Source organism: Carettochelys insculpta, chromosome 6 (genome assembly GCF_033958435.1).
Source record: "Carettochelys insculpta isolate YL-2023 chromosome 6, ASM3395843v1, whole genome shotgun sequence".
Lineage (NCBI taxonomy): Eukaryota > Metazoa > Chordata > Testudines > Carettochelyidae > Carettochelys > Carettochelys insculpta.
Genome location: NC_134142.1, coordinates 111,772,928 through 111,793,125, shown reverse-complemented (window position 1 = coordinate 111,793,125; position 20,198 = coordinate 111,772,928). Strand labels below are relative to the sequence as shown.

Sequence of the window (20,198 nt, the reverse complement as noted above, 5' to 3'; positions counted from 1 at the left end):
CAGCACATTTACATGTACAAGTTAAGCAGCTCTCCTAGGATATATGATACTCTAAAGTGCCATTTCCACAACTTCAGTAAGGCCTGGTCTACACCAGGGAACAAAGTGTATCCCAGATATGCAATTCTAGCTACACCATTAGTGTAGCTAGAATCCATGTATCAAGATTGATTTTGTTCCCTGGTGTAGATCAGGGCTGTTTGGGCTTGCGCTGACATCCCTTACTCCATATGACAGCGTGGAGTACCAGTGTGGATGGCCGAGCCCAGAGAGATTGATTTTGCTGCGTCTTCACACACGCAGCAAAATCAATCTCCAGAAGATGATCGCAGCATGTCGAACCTGCTGTGAAGTATGTAGATACTGTCAGATCTATGTTCTTTTCTCAGCAAAAGTCCTTCCTCTTATCCGTGTTAATGGACATACCCTTTTGCATGATAGAGGCATCAGAACATGCATCCAAAGTTGTACAAAGCGACTGAAATGAGTATATTACAGCATGCTAGGTACGGAGCTCCCTAAGCCTAGCAGCTTCCTCAGCCACTGTTTGCAATAAGTAGATTACATTTAGCTACCTACTGCCCACAGAAATGTTTCCTGGCATTAACAACTTTGAATCCCATCTTGCAAGGTGATGAACATTTCCTGTGGAGTGCTGAGTGTCCTCATCTCCCTCTGTAAACACTGGGAGTTGTGAAGCTGTTTTCAGCAATTATGCATGATAAATGGGCATTAATCTATAATTATAGGTATAGTAATCATCTATCTTCATGCAAACTAAATTCTTGTGCTGGGAATTTTTGCTGACTGGAGTGAATTTATCTTCCTCCCCCTATTTCTCATCACTACTCTTCCAACAATGTTTTCACGTGCAGTCACAGGTGATGCCTCTTGTGTCCTCATTTCCTGTAAGAATAAATTAATTATCCTCCCTTAGATGACTGTGTGCTTTAGGTGCATAGGGTTCACACATCAAATGGGTCCCTGTGTGAATTTATAGTTGCTTGTTCTATTCCATCCTGTCGCTCTGTCATCTTGCAATTCAAATCAGTGAGACCCATCTCATAAAAGTACTTACAGATGTGTCATAAAGTGAAGGAGCTCTGGGATTTTAGCCATGCCTTGATTGGTTACACAGAGAAAGCAGTCAGTGGCAAGCACAGTGGCCCTTATTACAATGCATTTTTTTTTAATTTTTACAATTATTCTGTAATAAAAAAGAAACACAACATGCCCTTCTACAGGTGTGCTCCAAAACTCCTGGACTTACATACTGTTTCTTCCTTTAGGAACTGTGTTTGATGACATTAACAACTCTGGCTGCATTCCTCTCAGTGAGTGCCACTGTACCTACAAAGGTGAAACGTACAGTTCAGGTGCCTCTTTTGCATCCCAGTGCACTTCATGGTAACTTACTACTTTTGTCAAGTATTTTCCTTTTTTGTGCATCACCTCATCATTGCTGGCAGTGGAGAAGAAATCACTGATTATGTAGTCTGGGAATGAATATATTCGTTTGAACCTTCTGACTTAAAAGACTCCTTGGCTCCTTTCTGTGCAGGAGAAGAGAAACTTGAATTTAGACAAGCGTCACCTAATTTTCACACCCAGGAACCTTAACAATATGATCAAATCCTGTCACTAGCTTCTCAAATCAGCCCTGAGTAATATAAATCCATTGGGGAACTCCAGCCTGAAATACATGTTCTAGATAAGCACTTTTTAAAATTTGAGGACATAGTGTATTACATAGATAGTGTGATTATGTGTACACATTTAACAGCTTCTGGATGTGAATTGGTAACTTCCCTCTAGCTGCTTAAATATTACTTCTGTGTGTGTACCTAAACAGAAATTCAGTGGGAGGAATTCCTAGATATTCTACAGAATTTCTTCCACTTTCCCAAGGGCAGAATTGGGTCCAAGGATTTACAATGAGTAACTTCAGCTTGAAACATAATTACCATAGAGACAGAAATGCCTTTCCCTGGCTCATTTGGAGTTTTAGTGCAATATCAGTTAATCTACTTGCAAACATGCTTTTCCCCTGAGGAAGCAGTAATCAAAACAGTGGTGGGGCGGGGGAATGAAGTATTTGTCCCCATTTTCCACAAGCTTAACAAACATCTCTCGTCTTTTATTTCAGTACCTGTACTGGAGGCCAATGGTCTTGTGTCAGCCTTTCATGCCCTGGCACTTGCTCCATTGAAGGAGGTTCCCACATCTCCACTTTCGATGAGAAACGGTATTCCTTCTTTGGAGACTGTAGCTACATCCTGACTAAGGTAAATAAATTGGGCATTCACTGCCAATGCAACACAGTATGGAAATATTCTTTAATTAGAGCAGTTGCAACTTAATTACTGCTTCTGGAAGTGTCAACATAGGGCTTAAGCCAAAGACCAATGAAATTAATATGGTTCTTTTTATTGTCTTCAAGGGGCTTTGGAACAAGCCCAGAGTACAATGAATACAAAGACTTACTTGGGAAGTTGGATACATTAGGAATGTCTGTTTTGGAGTGGAGGGAGATTGCTCATGAATTTTTCAGACCCTCAGTATAACCTACAGGGATGGCTACCAAACATCTTCCAATAAATCCCCTGCGTCCTTTGTTTCATAATTTTTAGTTTGTGAGTAAAATTACTCCTCCTTTTTGCCTACCTTGGGGTTATTCACTTTGTTACACTTAATGAAGTTTGTACCAAGTTTACCTTCCTTGGTTAAATGGTCTTCATATCAGAATCCTCATTTATAGCTCTCATGAAAACTGACTGTCAATCTTCATGTTACCCTTTCCCAATAAACATACATAGTGGTTCAGTCTCAGTGCAAATGACTAAGAACTTATGCATAGTTCTAACACAACAAAAATGCATAGGCTGCAAACTCAATCTAAAATGTACATTTTGTAGATAAATTAATAACTGGGGCTGTAATGTGTATGGTTTAAGAGATATGGAAGTGAATGGGAGTGGTAATGATTATTCACCTGAATGACTGTCCATCAGAGTCACTGCAAAAGTGAGGCCCTATATACCTCTACCATTGACTTACACATGGTGACTAAAACAAGTAACAATGACTTGATGTTAAAAATAGTATGCACCCACAAAAGTTACCTTTTCTCATTTAACAGTTTTATGCGAGAAAACCTTTTCATGAGCTAAAACAACCCTACTCTCAATGAGCTCAAGTTAAATTTTAACTAAAAAGAGAATGCCACAAAAATATCTGCAGCTAATCTAGGAATGTGTGAACATTAAGGCCCCTGAAATCTCCCCAGGGGTACTTCAAGAATTTAATCCCTTGGTCAGCTGACACTTTTCATTGTGTTGCATGTATTTACTTTGGTCAATGTAAATGGATGTGTATATGAAAGCAAGACAAAGAAAAGGAATCAGCAAAATTTACTATGACCCAGTTTTGTCCAGAATGCTATTTGCTATGGATCCCTTTTCACATAATAGATTCTGGTTTTTTTTTTCCAGCTCTGTGACAGCAATGCCTTCACAGTTCTAGCAGAACTGAGTAAATGTGGCCTAACTGACACTGAAACATGCCTGAAAGGTGTAGCCATTAGTATCAGTGGAGGACAAACTGTAAGTAGTAATACCAGATAGCTAACCTTTTGCGTGAATGTTTTTAAAATTCAGGGTTCAGTGCAGGTGGGAAGGATGTGCTGAAACTACAGTAAAAATGAAATAATCTGCAGCTTGCAAAAGGTGTTTACCCATGACCAACTAAATTCACCACAACTGCTGTTACAGAAGAATTATGTTCAGACTTAACTTGTGTCAAAATATTTTGAACATAGATATTCTTGATGTAAAATCCCATACTGATAAATGAACATATGTATTGTTTGTGGTAGATACATACACAGACATTAACAGCACACATAGGAACATCATTTCATGTTCAAATAAGATGTCACATTGATCAAGCAAAAAGAAACCACAGTGCAGACAATGGAAATCAAGATACTAGTAGTTCTCTGCTATTTACATTTTATATAGTTTTCTAAATAATCACTAGTTATAAAGATTCTAGAAAATAGCATATTAACAATAACAGTTGTGTTGAAAAGTAGATTTTCACTGTATCTAGCATCTCACCTTTTTCATCATCCTGAAGAATATTAAATATGAAATATCTGGAAAATTCTGTGCCATTCCTAAGCCCGCCTGACAATTACTGTCTTTTTCTTCTTGCCAGATTATTGTGGTCAAACCTTCTGGTAGCGTGTTTGTGAATACAATGTATACTCAACTGCCTATCTCTGCAGGTAAGTTCTTTCAAGAAATATCGGTGAGGCTCCTGGATGTTCACATGGCTTACCTAATGCCCTGTTTCCCCTTTCAGTTACTTTCTACTTTCAGGCTACATCTACACTACAGCGATCTTTCAAAAGAGTCCTTCCAGAAAATCTCTTCTGAAAGAACTTCTTTTGAAAGTGTGCATCCACACACATAAAAAGGAGATCAGAAGAGTGATCTGCTCTTTCAACAAAGAGCATCCCCAGAGCCCCCACACATTCAAAAGAGCAGGCCGGGGATAGAAAAATCTGGTGGCATGAGGACTACTCTTTAGAAAAAAAGGGCCCACGGAGCATTTACACACACTTTTTTTTTTCAAAAGAAGCTTTTGAAAGGAATCAGAGAGGTAGCTGTGTTAGTCTGTATCTTCGAGAACAACAAAATGTCCTGTTGCACCTTATAGACTAACAGATATTTTGGGGCATAAGCTTTCGTGGGTGAAGACCCGCTTCGTCATGAAGCGGGTCTTTACCCATGAAAACTTATGCTCCAAAATATCTGTTAGTCTATAAGGTAACACAGGACTTCTTGTTGTTGCTTTTAAAAGGAGACACTATTCCTGATCTGGGAGCAGAAGAGTTCTCCCAGAAGAAGAGTTGTGTTCTTTCGATTTCAGATCAAAAGAGCGCATTTTGTGTGTAGATGCTTCATGTGTTCTTTAGAAAAAGGGCCAGATTTTCCAAAAGAACTTGCTAGTGTAGATGTGGCTTCAGGGTATGTCTACACAGCAGCCTTATTTAGAAATAAGCTATTCTGGAACAGCTATTTCAGAATAGCTCATTTGAAAATAAGGCTGCTACACAAAAAATGCATTTCTAAATAGCATTTAGCTATTTCGAAATACAGCATTTACACACATAGAGCCTACTCTGAAATAGAGCCATTGGCTACCTGTTCCCTGTCTTATTGATTGTGTCATGTAGATGCTAGGATAGCTATTTCGCAATAACTTTGCTGTATAGACCTACCCTCAGTTACCAACCCTTCCCCCAGCAATCTCTTATTTTTAAAATAAATGGCTTTGTTCATTCAAAGTTTTTGAGTTTGGTGATAATCACATATTGTTATGTAACCATTAGAGAACCTTTTCCATTCACCAATACAATATCACTCAGGTATTTCCTGACTCAAGTTGTACTTCAGCAGTAAAAAGCAAATTTCTTGTGTACAATGGGACTGAAAAATTGACCTATAATTGACTGAGCAAAAGTGCCTCTTCTCCTTGTTTTCATGAAGCTCATTAGACTTTCACACAGTCCAAAATTCTTTAGTTTCTTTCTCACATTTACAGAAGTACAGATATTATATATGTACGGAGTATTTCCAGATTAGAAAAAAATTAGGACAAAATCATGTTAGGTAATTCTCAAAGCTAATTCTCTATTTTCTGATGGACACAGAGATTCATGTTCACCTTCTTGTTTCAGAGAAATTAACAGACTGGATGAGCATTCTGTCTGCCTCCTGCCTAGAATAGTCAGAGAGTAACTTTGCACTAGATTTGGGATCCACTTTGAATTAACTTTCTTTTTTTTCTCCAAGTGGTAAATTCATGCTACATGTGGGAGCAACTTAGCACAGAGTGGAACTTCATAAATAATAAACTGTTATTGCAATTTGTGATCAAATACAAAAATGTACTTATTGTGTCCTTTGCCCATAGGCAACGTCACCATCTTCAGGCCTTCATCCTTCTTCATCATTGTAGAAACAAACTTTGGGATTCAGATTGTGATTCAGCTCGTACCCCTCATGCAACTTATTGTAAACATACACCCATCCTACAAAGGGCAGACCTGCGGTAAGGGGACTTACGATAGACGATAAATGTGTTTCTTAGGCTACATCTACACGAGCCAAAAACTTTGAAATGGCCATGCGAATGACCATTTCGAATTTTACTAATGAAGTGCTGAAATATATATTCAGCACCTCATTCGAAGTCCCCTTATTCCCATGAGCAGATAGGAATAAGGGGACTTTGAAGTAGGCAGGGTCCTTTCGAACAGGCGCCCCGTCTGGACGAGCCGTGCGGCGGCGAGCTGCGTCAATTTCGAAGTGCCGCATCTGCCCGCGTGTTAATGAGGCACTGAATATGTATTTCAGCGCTTCATTAGTAAACTTCACAATGGCCATTTGCATGGCCATTTCGAAATTTTTGGCTAGTGTAGACACGGCCTAATTGTGGAGAAGGAGCTACCTTAACTTGACATAGTCATTGTAGTATGCGTAGGGCTATTGTAAGTGATCACCAACATAAACTATCATACAATTTTGCTTGAGGAAGGCTAAAAGGGCATATGCCTCCCAGTGCATGCAGACACAAAGTCTTGGACTTCTAGACAGAAAAAAACAAACAAACAAACAAACACAGACTGCTTGTTTGGGTGGGAGACAGTCAAAGAGTGTGATCACAAAGGAAAATACTGCTGAGCTTTTATAAGATTAGGCTTTCTCTCTGGGAGTAAAAGGTAGAAGGGCCATGAATGAAATTTTTACTTTTTTGTTATGTTTACTTTGGTTAAATAAAAGTTCAGTTATTTTTCAGGCCCAGAAGGCAAATGCATAGCCAATCAGTGCGTTCTGAAGAGTTCTGTAGGGCCCCTGAAATAGAGATAGGAAAAGTAGCAAGGATTCACGGGCAACTGTCCTCAGATGAACCTTTCAGAGGTACCATCAACCCAGAGGCATGGGTTGAGCACGGTGTTTAACTTGGAAGAAACAGGTTATGACCCCACTTGCTGAAATTACCTTTGATCCAGTATGAGAGATTCCTAATCTTTCTGCTTTCTATTAAGGTCTCTGTGGAAACTTCAACAATATCCAGGCAGATGACTTCAAAGTCACAAGTGGCATAGTGGAAGGAACAGCAGCTGCCTTTGCCAACACCTGGAAAACCCATGCTGATTGTCCTAATGTCAAAAACATCTTTGAAAACCCCTGCACCCTCAGCATTGAAAATGGTATATTAGTTTTAACAATATTTTTCTTCTACAATTAGAAGTATAAATAAAACTGACTACAATAGGTAACAAATTAATTCAGATTCTAAATTCCATGTGTCATATATATGGTGTTAGAGATTAAACTAACAAGGCAATTATTTAATTTCAAGAAACATTAACAGGCTGCTGTGACTCATTTTAACTGATCCAATCTTGCCCATCCCTTTGCAGTCAGTTGAGACTTAGGTTTTCTCTTAATAAATGATAATAATGCTTAAGACTAATATATTGTTTTACAGCCTCCCTATGCTCCTGTGAGTTAAGAATTTTAGTATTAATATTCCAATTTTCTACATGGGGAAAGTGAGAGACAGAAGAAGCTATCATTCCATCCTGTAAGATGTGGACTGCCATCCAGATGTGGAGCACTCAGAACTTTGCATGATTGAACTGAATGTAAAATGCCCAATGTCACACTGTGTCACGAATCTTACTTAGAATTTCTTGGTTCATGACTCCCAGTTTTCTGTGCTAATCAATAATGCACTTACATTTTTAAAGGCAACAAACCATTCTTTCTGCATCTAATATGAACTGAGGCACTTTCAAACTCTCTGCGAATTTGCTTTTTCAAACATAGGCCCAGGCTTTAACAGCTTTCTCAGTTTATGACACATATGTATTTCTGTAAAAAGTGTGTGTGTGTGTGTGTGTGTGTGTTTGAAGAAATACATAGTCAAATTCTAGTCTCTATTATGCTTCTGCATTGACCATTAAGTGGTTTGAGTGATGTAACTGCAAAGAGTATAACTGCCATTTAACCAATAAAGTGAAACGTGAATTCGTATAATTTTCTGTTTTTCACAGAAAAATATGCTCAGCACTGGTGTGGATTGCTGACCAGCACTGAAGGGCCTTTTGCTGAATGCCACACAACAGTGAATCCAGCTGTTTACCACACGGTACTTTGCTAATTATGTCTTTCACCTTTATAACAGCACTAGTAAAAATCTGATCTCTGATATCAAGTGCCAAGAGAAACAGGTACCAAACAGGGAGCAGAAGTTTGCACATCTGATTTGTTTCTTACAGGTTCATCAGGCTACAATAGTGTATAACTGTAACATGATTTCATGTAATCTACTTACACATGGAGATACACACATCTCATAGAGCTGGAAGGGATCTCAGGAGGTAATTAAGTCCAGTCCCCTGCCCTCTTGGCAGGACCAAGCACCATCCCCCTCCTCTTTTTTTTTTTTAAAAAAAGAAGAATTATTTGGGTGCAGATCCCTAACCAGCCCCCTCAAGGATTGAGCTTACAACTCTGGGGTGAACAGGCCCAATGCTCAAACCACTGAGCTATTCACCCACCTATACTTTACCCTCTAGGCCAGTGATTCCCAACCTTTTCCAGATGGGGACCCATTTTGACAATTCAAGAACAGTTGATGACCCAAGGCAATTCAAACCAGGGGTGGGGGCAGAGGGCGGGGAGACAGTGCCATAGCTAGCTAATTTTGTGCCTGAGGAAAGAATATAAAATTGTGCCCCCTCATGTTTATATATTCATAGTAGTTATTTAATAGAAAAAGGGAAATAACTTAATTATAAAATAATAACACTATGGTTATTATCGTTAATTATTTTATTATTATAGTTGATCTGAGTTGTGGTAGGGGAAAGCTGCTCTTCCCCAAAGAGTTTCCCACCGCTGAAACTCCACACTCAGAGGCTGGAGGGGCTGGAGAAGTCACACTCAAGGGCTGGGGGGCTCAAAGTCAGAGAGTTTGGGAGGGTGGGGGAGTCACACTGAGACTGGAGGGGCAGGGAGGGTCACACTGGGGGCTGAGGAGTCACTCAGGCTGCGGAGTTGGGAGGGTCACACACAGAGGCTGGGGGGCTCGGTGAGTCACTCTCTGGGGCTGGGAGGCTGGAGTGGTCACCCAGACTGGGAGGTCACACTCAGACGCTGGGAGATTGGGGGTCACACTCAGAGCCTGGGTGGGGTCACACTTGGACTGAGGGGGCTGGGGGCAGTCACACTGAGATGGAGGAAACATACAAACAAAAAATGAAAACTGACAGATCAGCTACATAGAACAGAAGGGGGGCAAAAGGGAGGAAGGGTGGAGGGGAGGCAAAAATGACTTACTGCAAGAGTCTATTAAGCGGCTTGCCTGGGATGACTATGAATATCAAAGGTGGAGAAGCTGTCTTTGTAACGCATAGTTGCTTCTCAATTGACAGAGATATCTGCTGGATGTGGCAGAGTTAAGGAGCTGCAAATGGCTTCTTTAAGATCACATGCACGTCCAAGCAGCCGGTGACCCTTAACAAATCTAATTGCAACCCAAGTTTGGGTCCCCACCCTTAGGAACATAAAAATACTGCTTCAGTCATCTATTTTACTTCCTTGTAAAGAATTACATCCTTTTTGCAGGGTAACTTCCCTTTCAGGGGAGTATTCCAAATTTGCATGTCTGATGCATCCTTAAATAACTATGATTGCAGAGAGGAAAGGATTAGATTTTTATACAGGTACAAAATGCACATATATTAATGCACCTAATTCTACTCTCAGCTACTTTGCTAAGAAACCAGAATAAACCCATTGACACTGTTTAGACCTATGTTGGGGTAAATCAGAGCACAATTTGGTCCAACAGGTTGAAAAGTGAATACCACAAGGATGAATTTGTCCCAATACGCCATTTTAAGACTAAACAGAGGCAGTTATTTGGACATGTGAGTTCAAAAGATTAAAAGGACATTTCTTTGGCTGGGCAGTTCAATGATTACTAATCAATTTTATGTGTATTTCTAGAACTGTCTGTTTGACACCTGTAACTGTGAAAAGAGCGAGGACTGTATGTGTGCTGTCCTCTCTTCCTATGTGAGAGCCTGTGCTGCCAAAGGAGTCCTACTGAAAGGATGGAGGACCAATGTCTGCAGTAAGTTTTAAAACAATATATTGGTAGGGCGACTGTATCTCCCTGTCCCAAGGAGGGGACAGGGAGATATGGGGGAGGCGCAGCTCCTCCCAGCTCTGTCAAGCCCTGGGAAGCCAGAAAAGAGGCGGCAGCTGCCAGTGCTCCCCGGGAGCCCCAGGAAAGCCACAGCCACTAGTGCTTCCTGGGAGCCTCAGGGAAGTGGCAGCCACTGGTGATCCCCTGGAGCCCCGGGAAAGCCCTACCCTAGAGCCCTGGAGAAGCCACAGCTGCCAGTGCTCCCCAGGAGCCCTGGGGAAGTGGCAACCACCAGCCCTGCTCTTGAGCCCAGGGGAAGCCACAGCTGCCAGCCTCCCTGGCAGCCCTGAAGAAGTGGCAGCCCTTGGTGCTCCCAGGGAGCCCGGGAAGTGGCAGCTGCCCATGCTCTCACCACTTCCCTGAGGTTCAGGGAAGTGACTTCCACCAGCAGCTGTGCTCACGCAGCTGCTGGCAGAAAAGATGGGATGGGGAGGGCCCAAATATGAGACAATTTGTTGCTTTTAAAAAGTAAGTCGGGACGCCTTTTTTGGCAACTCAAATACAGGACTGTCCATAGGATGGATGGTCACCCTATGTATTTGTTTAAAATGATTGAGCAGCAGTCTTTTATATCATTCTCCAAGAAATCCAAGGCTCTCCCAGTCATATCTTACTTAAACAAAAGTTTAAGGGTGTTCTAGAAACCACTCCACTATAAAATTTAAGGGGTATGAGTGATGGGAGGGGTGAGGAAAGATAAGCAGGAAGTAGGCAGTTAAAGAAGACGCTTTATGAAAATTATGTCTATGCTGAATGAAAGTCCCAAGGAAATATCAAGGAGTGTGAGTTTTTTACTGTGGGTTAATATTACAAGGGTGCTTCCAGTTTCATTATTTTAATATACTGATGGTAGAAGGAGGAAAAGAAACAAACAGAAGAAATAAACTGTACGCATGAATATGAGCTAAATTCTCTTGTTTAAACTAAGGGAACCTTTTTGACAGCAATGGGGCTGTCTAGTGTAACTGGGGTGGTAACTAGCAGGTAAATTTGGAGTAGAGGCACCAAACCATGTAAATTACATTATTGTTGACCTAACAACAGAATTTAGTCCATCCCATTTTGATCAATACCTGTTTTATTGTACACAATATATCAAAAGTCTGTCATTTATAGCAATCATTAAATAAGTTATGAATGTAACTTATTTTATTTTACTCTCTTAAGCTATAACCTCGTGCCCCAAATCCCTGACATACAGCTATGTGGTTGACTCCTGCCAAGCCACTTGCCGGTCTTTGAGTGAGCCTGACGTCATTTGCAACATCAAGTTCTCTCCAGTTGATGGCTGCACCTGTGGAAATGGAACTTACATGGACGAAAATGGCAAATGTGTGCCTGCTGACAAATGTCCTTGTTATTACAAAGGATCTGTGTTACCATCTGGGGAGGTTGTTCACGACAATGGTGTCATATGGTAAGAGGTTCTTTAATAAAACACAAGGTTGGACACTGGCAATCATGGAGTCATGTACATTTTATCAAGTCCAGTCAAGTTTCTTTCCCCTTTTACGAATATGAAAAATCACGATTTCTTACAAGTTTTTTAGGATGGTCTCTGTTGAGAAATTTTTCTTTAATCTAATCAGCTAACTTTATTAACCTCATTTTCTCCCAGAATTTGAAAGGTTTCTCTTGGGTATAAAAAGTCTATCAATTTTATATTCCCTGTCCTGAAAATGAGAAATGCTGCTGAAAACAATAATGTGATGGAAAAAACTTTTAAGTGTCATACTCTTAAGTAGACAAATTGATTGGCTGGCATTGCCTTAGCATGAGGCACAAGCTTGTTTGTTTTCTGGACAGCTATAGCACAAATAGTATGCAGATCATATATGCAGGTCTGTTGATAGGGTACCTTTTATCTTTGTCCACAAGGTGGCATTTCAGCATTCCAGATTCCATAGGAAAAAGTGGATGCAGGGCAAGGTAGAAGCAGCTTTCCATGTAGCTAACTACAATTTCAAAGAATCACAGAACACTAGAATTGGAAGGGACCTCAAGAGGTCATAGCATCCAGTCCCCTGCCCTCATGGCAGGACCAAGCACTGTCTAGGCCATCCCCGATAGATGTCTATCCTAAATGTCTCCAATTGTGGTGAGTCCACAATCTCCCTAGGCAATTTATTCCAGTGCTGAACCACCCTAACAAATCTTTGAGGCAAACATAACTTCCTTCTCTTTTTCACAGCTCTTGCACACATGGAAAGCTGGACTGTGTTAGAGTGAAACCAACACCAGGTAGAGCCCATTTAAGTTTTATTTTAACTCCCTCTCACACTTTTGAGTGAAATCTGTTTAATTAAAATGACGAAGATAGCAAACATCTGAAAGCCAGAAGCGAATTAACTGATGAGAAACTATTTGCATAGCAGTTTTGTAGTATTGAAGATATAATTCTTCAAATGCAAAGCACCATCATTTATATTTTGGCGTAGCAGAAACAAAATATGACAAGAAATAAAGGATCTAATTCTGAGCATGATGGGATCTGGTCATAGAATTGCACATTAAAATAAAATGGCTTGAAGGTAGTACAAAATAACCTGAATTTCCTAAAAAGCAAAAATTACTGGAAGCCAGTAACTTGGGAACTATGAAGTGAAGGGTATCTTTTGTGAACTGTGCTTCAAAAGGCAAATTGCCATGAAAGTTATTAAAAATGAAAGTGATCAAAAGGAAGCCAAAATAAATAAAAATAATACAACTGTTAATATAATCATAATCAGTCTCTTTCTGAACAAAGAAATGGTGGTAAAATGTATTTCTTAACAGCTGAAAGGTAGTAATTAGTTATCACGTATTTTACGTATTGATATAACCAGATTTAATTCTCCATTCAGCAGAAGAAAAAAATTTAAACATCCCTGATATGCCAGTGGCTTACACCAACCATTTTTAAAATTACACTAATGGCTAGGATTCTGACAATACTTCTGGTTCATGTTTCATAATACAGCTTTTATCAGGTGGTTATCCAAGATATGGCACCACACCCTGTAACTGGTACTCAAACAAAAATCTCCCATTGGTGTCAGTGGAAGTTTTAACTAAATAAAGACTGAAGGCTACAGTTACAATATCTGTTCTTGCAGCAGTGTAGTTAACTGTAACTAATTGGCTATTTATGCATCCCATTACAGTGCTTGTGAAAACTATGCAGTATGTTATACTAAATTTTGTCCCATTAATTATAGCACAATTACAACATGATAAACTGAATTGCAATATATTATATAAAGATGAATATGGATTTTTTTCAAAATAATGTATAAATTAGCTGCAAATTTTCTTTGCTAACAATTCACCCTAACACAGAATTGTATTCTAATTTTACAACCAACGTCAATTAGCTCCTACATCTGAGGCCATTTATTATTCTGATCAAATCATTATTCTTGGCTACATAACTACAATGGTTTCAGCAGAGAACTAAAACATGTGGCACAGCAAATTGAGGTTATTTACCACTAACTAGAATGTTCAAAGTCAAGTGTATTCCTTGGTTTAACTGTAAAATTTGGGGTATTTGGAGGCATATTCATGATCCTAATTACTGTAGCAATAACAGATAACTCTGTTTTTGATCCCAACTGTCTTATGGCTTTTTGTCTTCTGCAGTTTGTGCAGCTCCCATGGTCTATTTTGACTGTACCAATGTCACTGCAGGCACAATTGGATCAGAGTGCCAGAAGAGTTGTCAGACTCTTGATATGGGATGCGTAAGTGCCAGCTCCTTGTGCCCACTAGAAAACATTTTTTCATCCTGACCAAAATTAAATCTCTCCTACACTGTGCTGTTGTCACTGAATGTTTCTCTTTCACTGACATGATTTATTGAGTGATATTTTCTCTCTTGCACTTACAGTACAGCACACAGTGTGTTTCTGGCTGCGTGTGCCCTAAGGATCTAGTGTCAGATGGCAAAGGTGGCTGTGTAGCTGTGGAGGACTGTCCATGTGTTCACAATGAGGCCTCCTACAATCCAGGAGAAACAATCAAATTCGACTGTAACACCTGGTAGGTATAGTTTGGATAGCATGGTTTTCACAGTCCTCAAAGTGAACAGATACATGTCCGTGTCATTAAAGTAGATGAGAATCTCATATTGCTGTAGCAGAATTAAGGCGTGCAGCACACGCTTGAGTGCAGCTCACGTTCCATCAAACAGAAGGTGATGATAGATATACACATCACTAGAATTTGCACTAGAAATTGTAATAGACTCAGTAGTACAGTACGGAGCAGAAACTTGGAGAACAACAAAGAGAACTGTCAAAAGAATCCAAAGGTTTATCAATAATAACGGCCTCCATAAAATCCTCGGATCCCTGGCCATATGCCATCACCAACCAAGACCTGTGCTAAATGACTCACCAACTTCCTGCCAAAGAAGAAATCAGTAAGAGAAGATGGTGATGGATTGGACACACCCTTGGAAAACCAACCACCAATATCACAAGGCAAGCCTTAAGTTGGAACCCACAAGGAAAAAGGAATAGAGGGCACCCAAGAAACGCCTGATTGTAGATACCTGAAGCCAGATACTAAAAAGACAGGATACACGTGGTCAGAGCTGGAAAAGATTGCCCAGGACAGGGAACACTGCTGAATGGTCGTCAATGGCCTATGATCCAAGGTGTAGGAGTGGAAGAGACTTACTACTGCTACTATTAGAATTTGGTTGGCAATGGGGTCCTTTGGTGCAAGAGGGTTAACAGCTCAGCATTGGCATTTAATGCTGAAATCTTAAATCATAAAAAACGGACTCTTTCATTCTTTTAAAAATCAAACAAAAATAGGTAGCAAATACTTAGGACGATGGTGGGCTTTATATACCCTCATCTCCATTAGAGAGGCATGTGAAAATTTTATGCCCACTCAGTCTATATGCAGTCCCTAAATCGTGTGTGCATTTCAAAAATGTATAAGATGTTTTAGAAATCCAAAAGGTTTTTAAATTTTTCTCAATCATATCCCACATTTAATCATAAAACAAACACATCTTTCAGAATTAGTGAGGTTATATACTGTTTTATGCATAATTGCTGTAAAATGAGTAAGCCCTATTTCCTAGGAGCATAGGTTTAATGTATTTTAAGGATAGATAAATCCTGAATCAAACTTATATCTGACTAGATGATGAAAAATATGAATAAGATAAAATACGTTTATTATATTTGGAACTTTTTCTCCGCCCCGCTCCCAGCACATGTAAAAACAGAATGTGGCACTGCACCCAGGAACCTTGCCTGGAAACCTGCTCTGTTTATGGAGATGGTCATTACATTACTTTTGATGGCAAACGCTTCAGCTTTAGTGGAGATTGTGAATACACACTGGCCCAGGTACTGAGCTGCTTTATAGAATTATTACATCACTAAAAGTATCTTGTGTTCCTGCTCACGGTGACCTTGCATCACTAATACTATTTCTCCTATTCTCAGGATTTCTGTGGTAAAAACAGTACCAACATTGGAACCTTCCGAATTATCACTGAGAACATCCCATGTGGAACCACCGGTACCACTTGCTCAAAAGCCATTAAAATCTTCGTAGGGGTGAGTTGCTTCTTCGATAAACTATGGGAAAGAATATGTGTACTTTGTCTCTGAAATTAGTAGGATGCCCAATATACTATCCAAATTAGATCACATTATAAAAATAACCAATCAGGTGGCATATCCTTTCTCAGACTGCCAAACTTGCTGCCAGAAATTGTGCTTTACATTCTGAAGAAGTCTGTGGAATAATTCAGATCATTATGGATATTCCAGTTATATGAGATATGTATATTTCCATATGTATATTGAATCTGTTGCCTTTTTAACAGGCTTTTGACTTTTCTTCCAATTTTAGAACTATGAACTGGTACTCAGTGATGGAAAATTTGAAGTGATAGAGAAGGTACATGAAGGGCAAGTACCATACAAGATCCGTTACATGGGCATCTACCTGGTGATTGACTTCGAAAATGGTCTCATTGTCTTGTGGGATAAGAAAACCAGCATATTCATCAAGCTTAGCCCAGATTTTAAGGTGAGTTTTAGAACATGTAGTATTGAGGTCAACTTTTATGGATACACTTTGGTGTTATCTTTTGAATGAGAAAATGAAAGTGCTATCAAACAAAAATAAGAATGTGACTGCAAGACTGAAGCAACTGCTAGTGAATCTTTTCAGCCTATCAGTGGTGTCTCAGAATAGATCTTTTAGAGCAATATAAAGTACTGGGATGATAAACAGAATCTGAATACGTTATTCATGAGCACAAATTACATAATAATATAATAACTAACTAGTAGCAAGACACTCATGAAAGATCATTATTAATAAGGTATGTTTAAAGTTAACTAGCAATGGTTAGTTCATTTTAAAAAATATCTTAAGAACAAACTCATATGTCCACTTGCATCTTTCTTCAGTCAGGATTGAGTACAGTAAAATTGGGTATATGTTTTGCTAAAGGCATCTTCAGGGGAAAGTGTGAGGCTGTCATCAGACAGCCAAAGTCTCTTTGAAACCTGACAAGTCAAGAGTTTCCAGTAGTTACAGATGCTGACAAACACATTTTGTTTGCACTCATATTGTTGTTTGTTTCTCTATGCAGGGTCAGGTCTGTGGCCTGTGTGGGAACTATGATGGCAATGGTATTAATGACTTTGCCACCAGAAGCCAGTCTGTGGTAGAAGATGTGCTGGAGTTTGGAAACAGCTGGAAGGTGTCTCCTACTTGCCCAGATGCCATGAGAAACAAGGATCCTTGCTCTGCAAACCCTTACAGGAACTCCTGGGCCCAGAAGCAATGCAGCATAATCAACAGCAAAGTATTTGCCACCTGTCACTCTCAGGTACAGCAAAGTCCTTGGGTGGAATCCTTCTAAGCAGACAATATATTATACAAAGAATACTGTAGTGATGCCCAGTGTGTTGCCACTCCCTGCTCTAAATATAGTGATGCTAGTTTATAGATAGATAGATAGATAGATATATACACACACATATACATATCCTTGATTGTGGAAGAAGCATCATCAGCCTGATCCAGTTCCCTACGGACATCAATGGAAATCTTTCCATTGACCTCAGTGGGAGCTGGATCATCTCCTTTAAAATCAAAGTGAAGTCACAGCTAATTCCAGGAGGGCTATTTGGAAATTTCACCACGAGTCATGTTCTCTTTTGACCAAATAAGCTGGTGCACCAATGAAGTATGTGACATTTAAACAGTCATCCTCTAGGAACCCTTTTTATATGGGACAGTCTCCTGCTGTGTTATTCTGTCCAGCAGGATTAGCTTCTGATAATACGTTTAACTGACAGCAAACAATTGTTGTGATGGGACATCTAATCTAATGGTATTATTTTTTTTCTATTAATCTGTAATGTTCAAGAGGGGATAGGGTACTCACTTCCTTTATGATTACTAACGCTAGTCTTGTCCTAAATTTAATGTCTCCATTTGACTTTATCGAACTATTAGTCTTATAATTCCCCCCCATTTTACAGTCTCATTTTCCTCCCAAATTACAATTATTCTGCATACAGCTGCATTGCTATAGTAAATGACGTTTCAAGAGAACAAGAAAAGAGAGTCATCTATTTCCAACATGTGAATGAAAATTTAGGAGGAGAAGAGAACTGCCATTGCAGAACTGGATGACAAGTGCATGGAACAAAAATTAAATGTGATTGATTCATTTGCTCACAGGTTGAACCAAATGAATATTATGAAGCATGTGTGGCTGATGCTTGTGCCTGTGACACTGGGGGAGACTGTGAATGTTTCTGCACAGCAGTAGCTGCATATGCTCAAGCGTGTATCGAGGCTGGCATTTGTGTTGCATGGCGAACTCCATCTATCTGCCGTGAGTATTACCCCTAATATAATGGCATTTGAGGGAGAAGAAGAATTAAAGAATGAGAAGGAAAAAGCATAAGAAGAAATGTTGAGGGGTAAAGTACAGTTTCTGAGATGCACTGTAATCTGGAAAATAGCAAAACAGCTCAAAGCAAAGAGAAAAATATGGAACTATCTACAAAATTTCCTTTTGTAGCCTTGCCACACATCGCTAATGGCAGATATGATGAATGTAAAACTGCTCTAGGGAGTGTGTCAGTTGTTAAATTACTGTATTATCATTCTAGTTAGTGATTGTGCTGTACCACTCACATCCTCGCAAATTATAGGTACACATATATAGATGTTCTCTGCCCCAGTGTGAGAAAGTAGCAATGCATATGAGAAGCTGAAAAATTGGTCCAGTTAATTGGATTTTATGCTTTCTATATGTATTTTGAAGGTACTTTGTAGAATCTTTGCACTTGGTACAACAGAAGAAGAGAAACTGTCATGCTGAATTAGAAACAGGATAACTACTGTTCGCTATTGGTCGAATCAGGCCAATGTTACCGGATGTGAACGTACAATATGGATAGGTATGAAACACCCTAGAAAAAATTATTAAATGTGTATTTTCACCCATTTTCCCCTCTTCCAGCTCTGTTCTGTGATTACTACAACCCACAAGGGGAATGTGAGTGGCACTACAAGCCTTGTGGGTCCCCATGTATGAAGACCTGCAGGAACCCTAGTGGAAAATGCCTTCATGAGTTACGAGGCTTGGAAGGTAACATAGATTATATGCATATTTCATTCTGCATACAAAAGATAATTTCTTATGATAAAATAAAATTCCTATTTCTTGATATGTTTAATATTTGTATTAGAAAGGACAAACCGGATTACTGAATATGGAGTTTTCTGAACTGTGTAGAATTCTCTAAAGCGATCATGGACTTCACTGGGATTAGAATCCAAATGATTGCACACAAATTCAACATGCATCATGTCACAAGGGGGAAATTTCACTGTTCTACAAGAAAACAATACAGAGCTTAGAGAGCTGCAGGAGCTAGCATCACACACAGTGCAGGAGATTCAATGTTTATTAAACTCTTTTCATTGCAGGCTGCTATCCAAAGTGCCCAGAGAACAAGCCCTACTTTAATGAAGATGATATGGAGTGTGTTCCTTACTGCGGCTGTTATGATGACACGGGAAAATATTACAAGCTAGGAACATCCATTCCTTCACAAGAGAACTGCCAGTCATGGTATGATTAGCTATATGCAGATTTTAGGAGGATCCTAACATAATGTGTTGTCCATTAAACTCCAATATTTGCTTACAGGAATTTATTTGTCTTGTGGCCACGATGCATAAATTACTAATGAGTATATAAACCACTCTCATTTCTGTGACCGGGAAAAGAAAATAATGATTTGAAATTCTTTTCTCTGGAGTGATTTGTGTGAAGGATATTTGACTGTATTATTGCATGGTCTGTGTTAGTCTAAAAAGAATGTTTTTCCTCTTCGTTGTACAGGCTGCACCTCCCTGGTCCAGCACCTTGGGGACCTGAGCAGCCCCAGATCAGAGGAAGTCAATGGTCTCCTGCTAGCCTTTGGCCCTGCTCCCAGGCTTCACTCCCGGGCACTGGCTATTTCTTGGCTGCCAGTCCTGGACTTTTCCCCGCCACTGATTGTGACTCCCAGGCCTCCTTTGTCTGTTCCTGGCGCCAGCAGCAAGCTGCCAGCTCCCCAGCCACAGCTCAGTAGCCCCAGCCAGACTCTGCTGTCCCCCATCACTGGCTCAGCTGTGTCTGCCAGGCTTGGGCCATGGCTCGCAGCTAGCAAGTCTCAGATGGCCCCAGCTTCAGGCTGCTAGGGGTTCAGGTTCAGCAACTTCCATCATTGTCAGACCACTGATGTTGCCATACCAGAGAGATATGGATTTTAAAAGTTCAGCCTGTACTGCATTTAGGAAATAAACTGACAAGGCATTCTTGAAACCATTACCTATATCTTTTCTATAACTTAAATCAGTTCATTCATTTTTGTTAT

General features: G+C 39.8%; 1 protein-coding gene across 1 annotated transcript in view; it reads left to right on the top strand.

Moving 5' to 3' along the window:
- Positions 1–20,198, top strand: part of MUC5AC (mucin 5AC, oligomeric mucus/gel-forming) — a 152,976-nt gene that overhangs the window by 96,772 nt on the left and 36,006 nt on the right. The window contains exons 10-28 of the mRNA XM_074998547.1: positions 1,290–1,407; positions 2,147–2,285; positions 3,492–3,602; positions 4,219–4,288; positions 5,983–6,120; positions 7,118–7,282; positions 8,132–8,226; positions 10,092–10,218; positions 11,461–11,710; positions 12,485–12,534; positions 13,915–14,015; positions 14,162–14,313; positions 15,503–15,641; positions 15,741–15,854; positions 16,153–16,332; positions 16,904–17,143; positions 18,004–18,160; positions 18,794–18,922; positions 19,264–19,408. Coding sequence (XP_074854648.1) covers positions 1,290–1,407; positions 2,147–2,285; positions 3,492–3,602; positions 4,219–4,288; positions 5,983–6,120; positions 7,118–7,282; positions 8,132–8,226; positions 10,092–10,218; positions 11,461–11,710; positions 12,485–12,534; positions 13,915–14,015; positions 14,162–14,313; positions 15,503–15,641; positions 15,741–15,854; positions 16,153–16,332; positions 16,904–17,143; positions 18,004–18,160; positions 18,794–18,922; positions 19,264–19,408 — 2,620 coding nt within the window. The remainder of the gene's footprint in view (positions 1–1,289; positions 1,408–2,146; positions 2,286–3,491; positions 3,603–4,218; positions 4,289–5,982; positions 6,121–7,117; positions 7,283–8,131; positions 8,227–10,091; positions 10,219–11,460; positions 11,711–12,484; positions 12,535–13,914; positions 14,016–14,161; positions 14,314–15,502; positions 15,642–15,740; positions 15,855–16,152; positions 16,333–16,903; positions 17,144–18,003; positions 18,161–18,793; positions 18,923–19,263; positions 19,409–20,198) is intronic.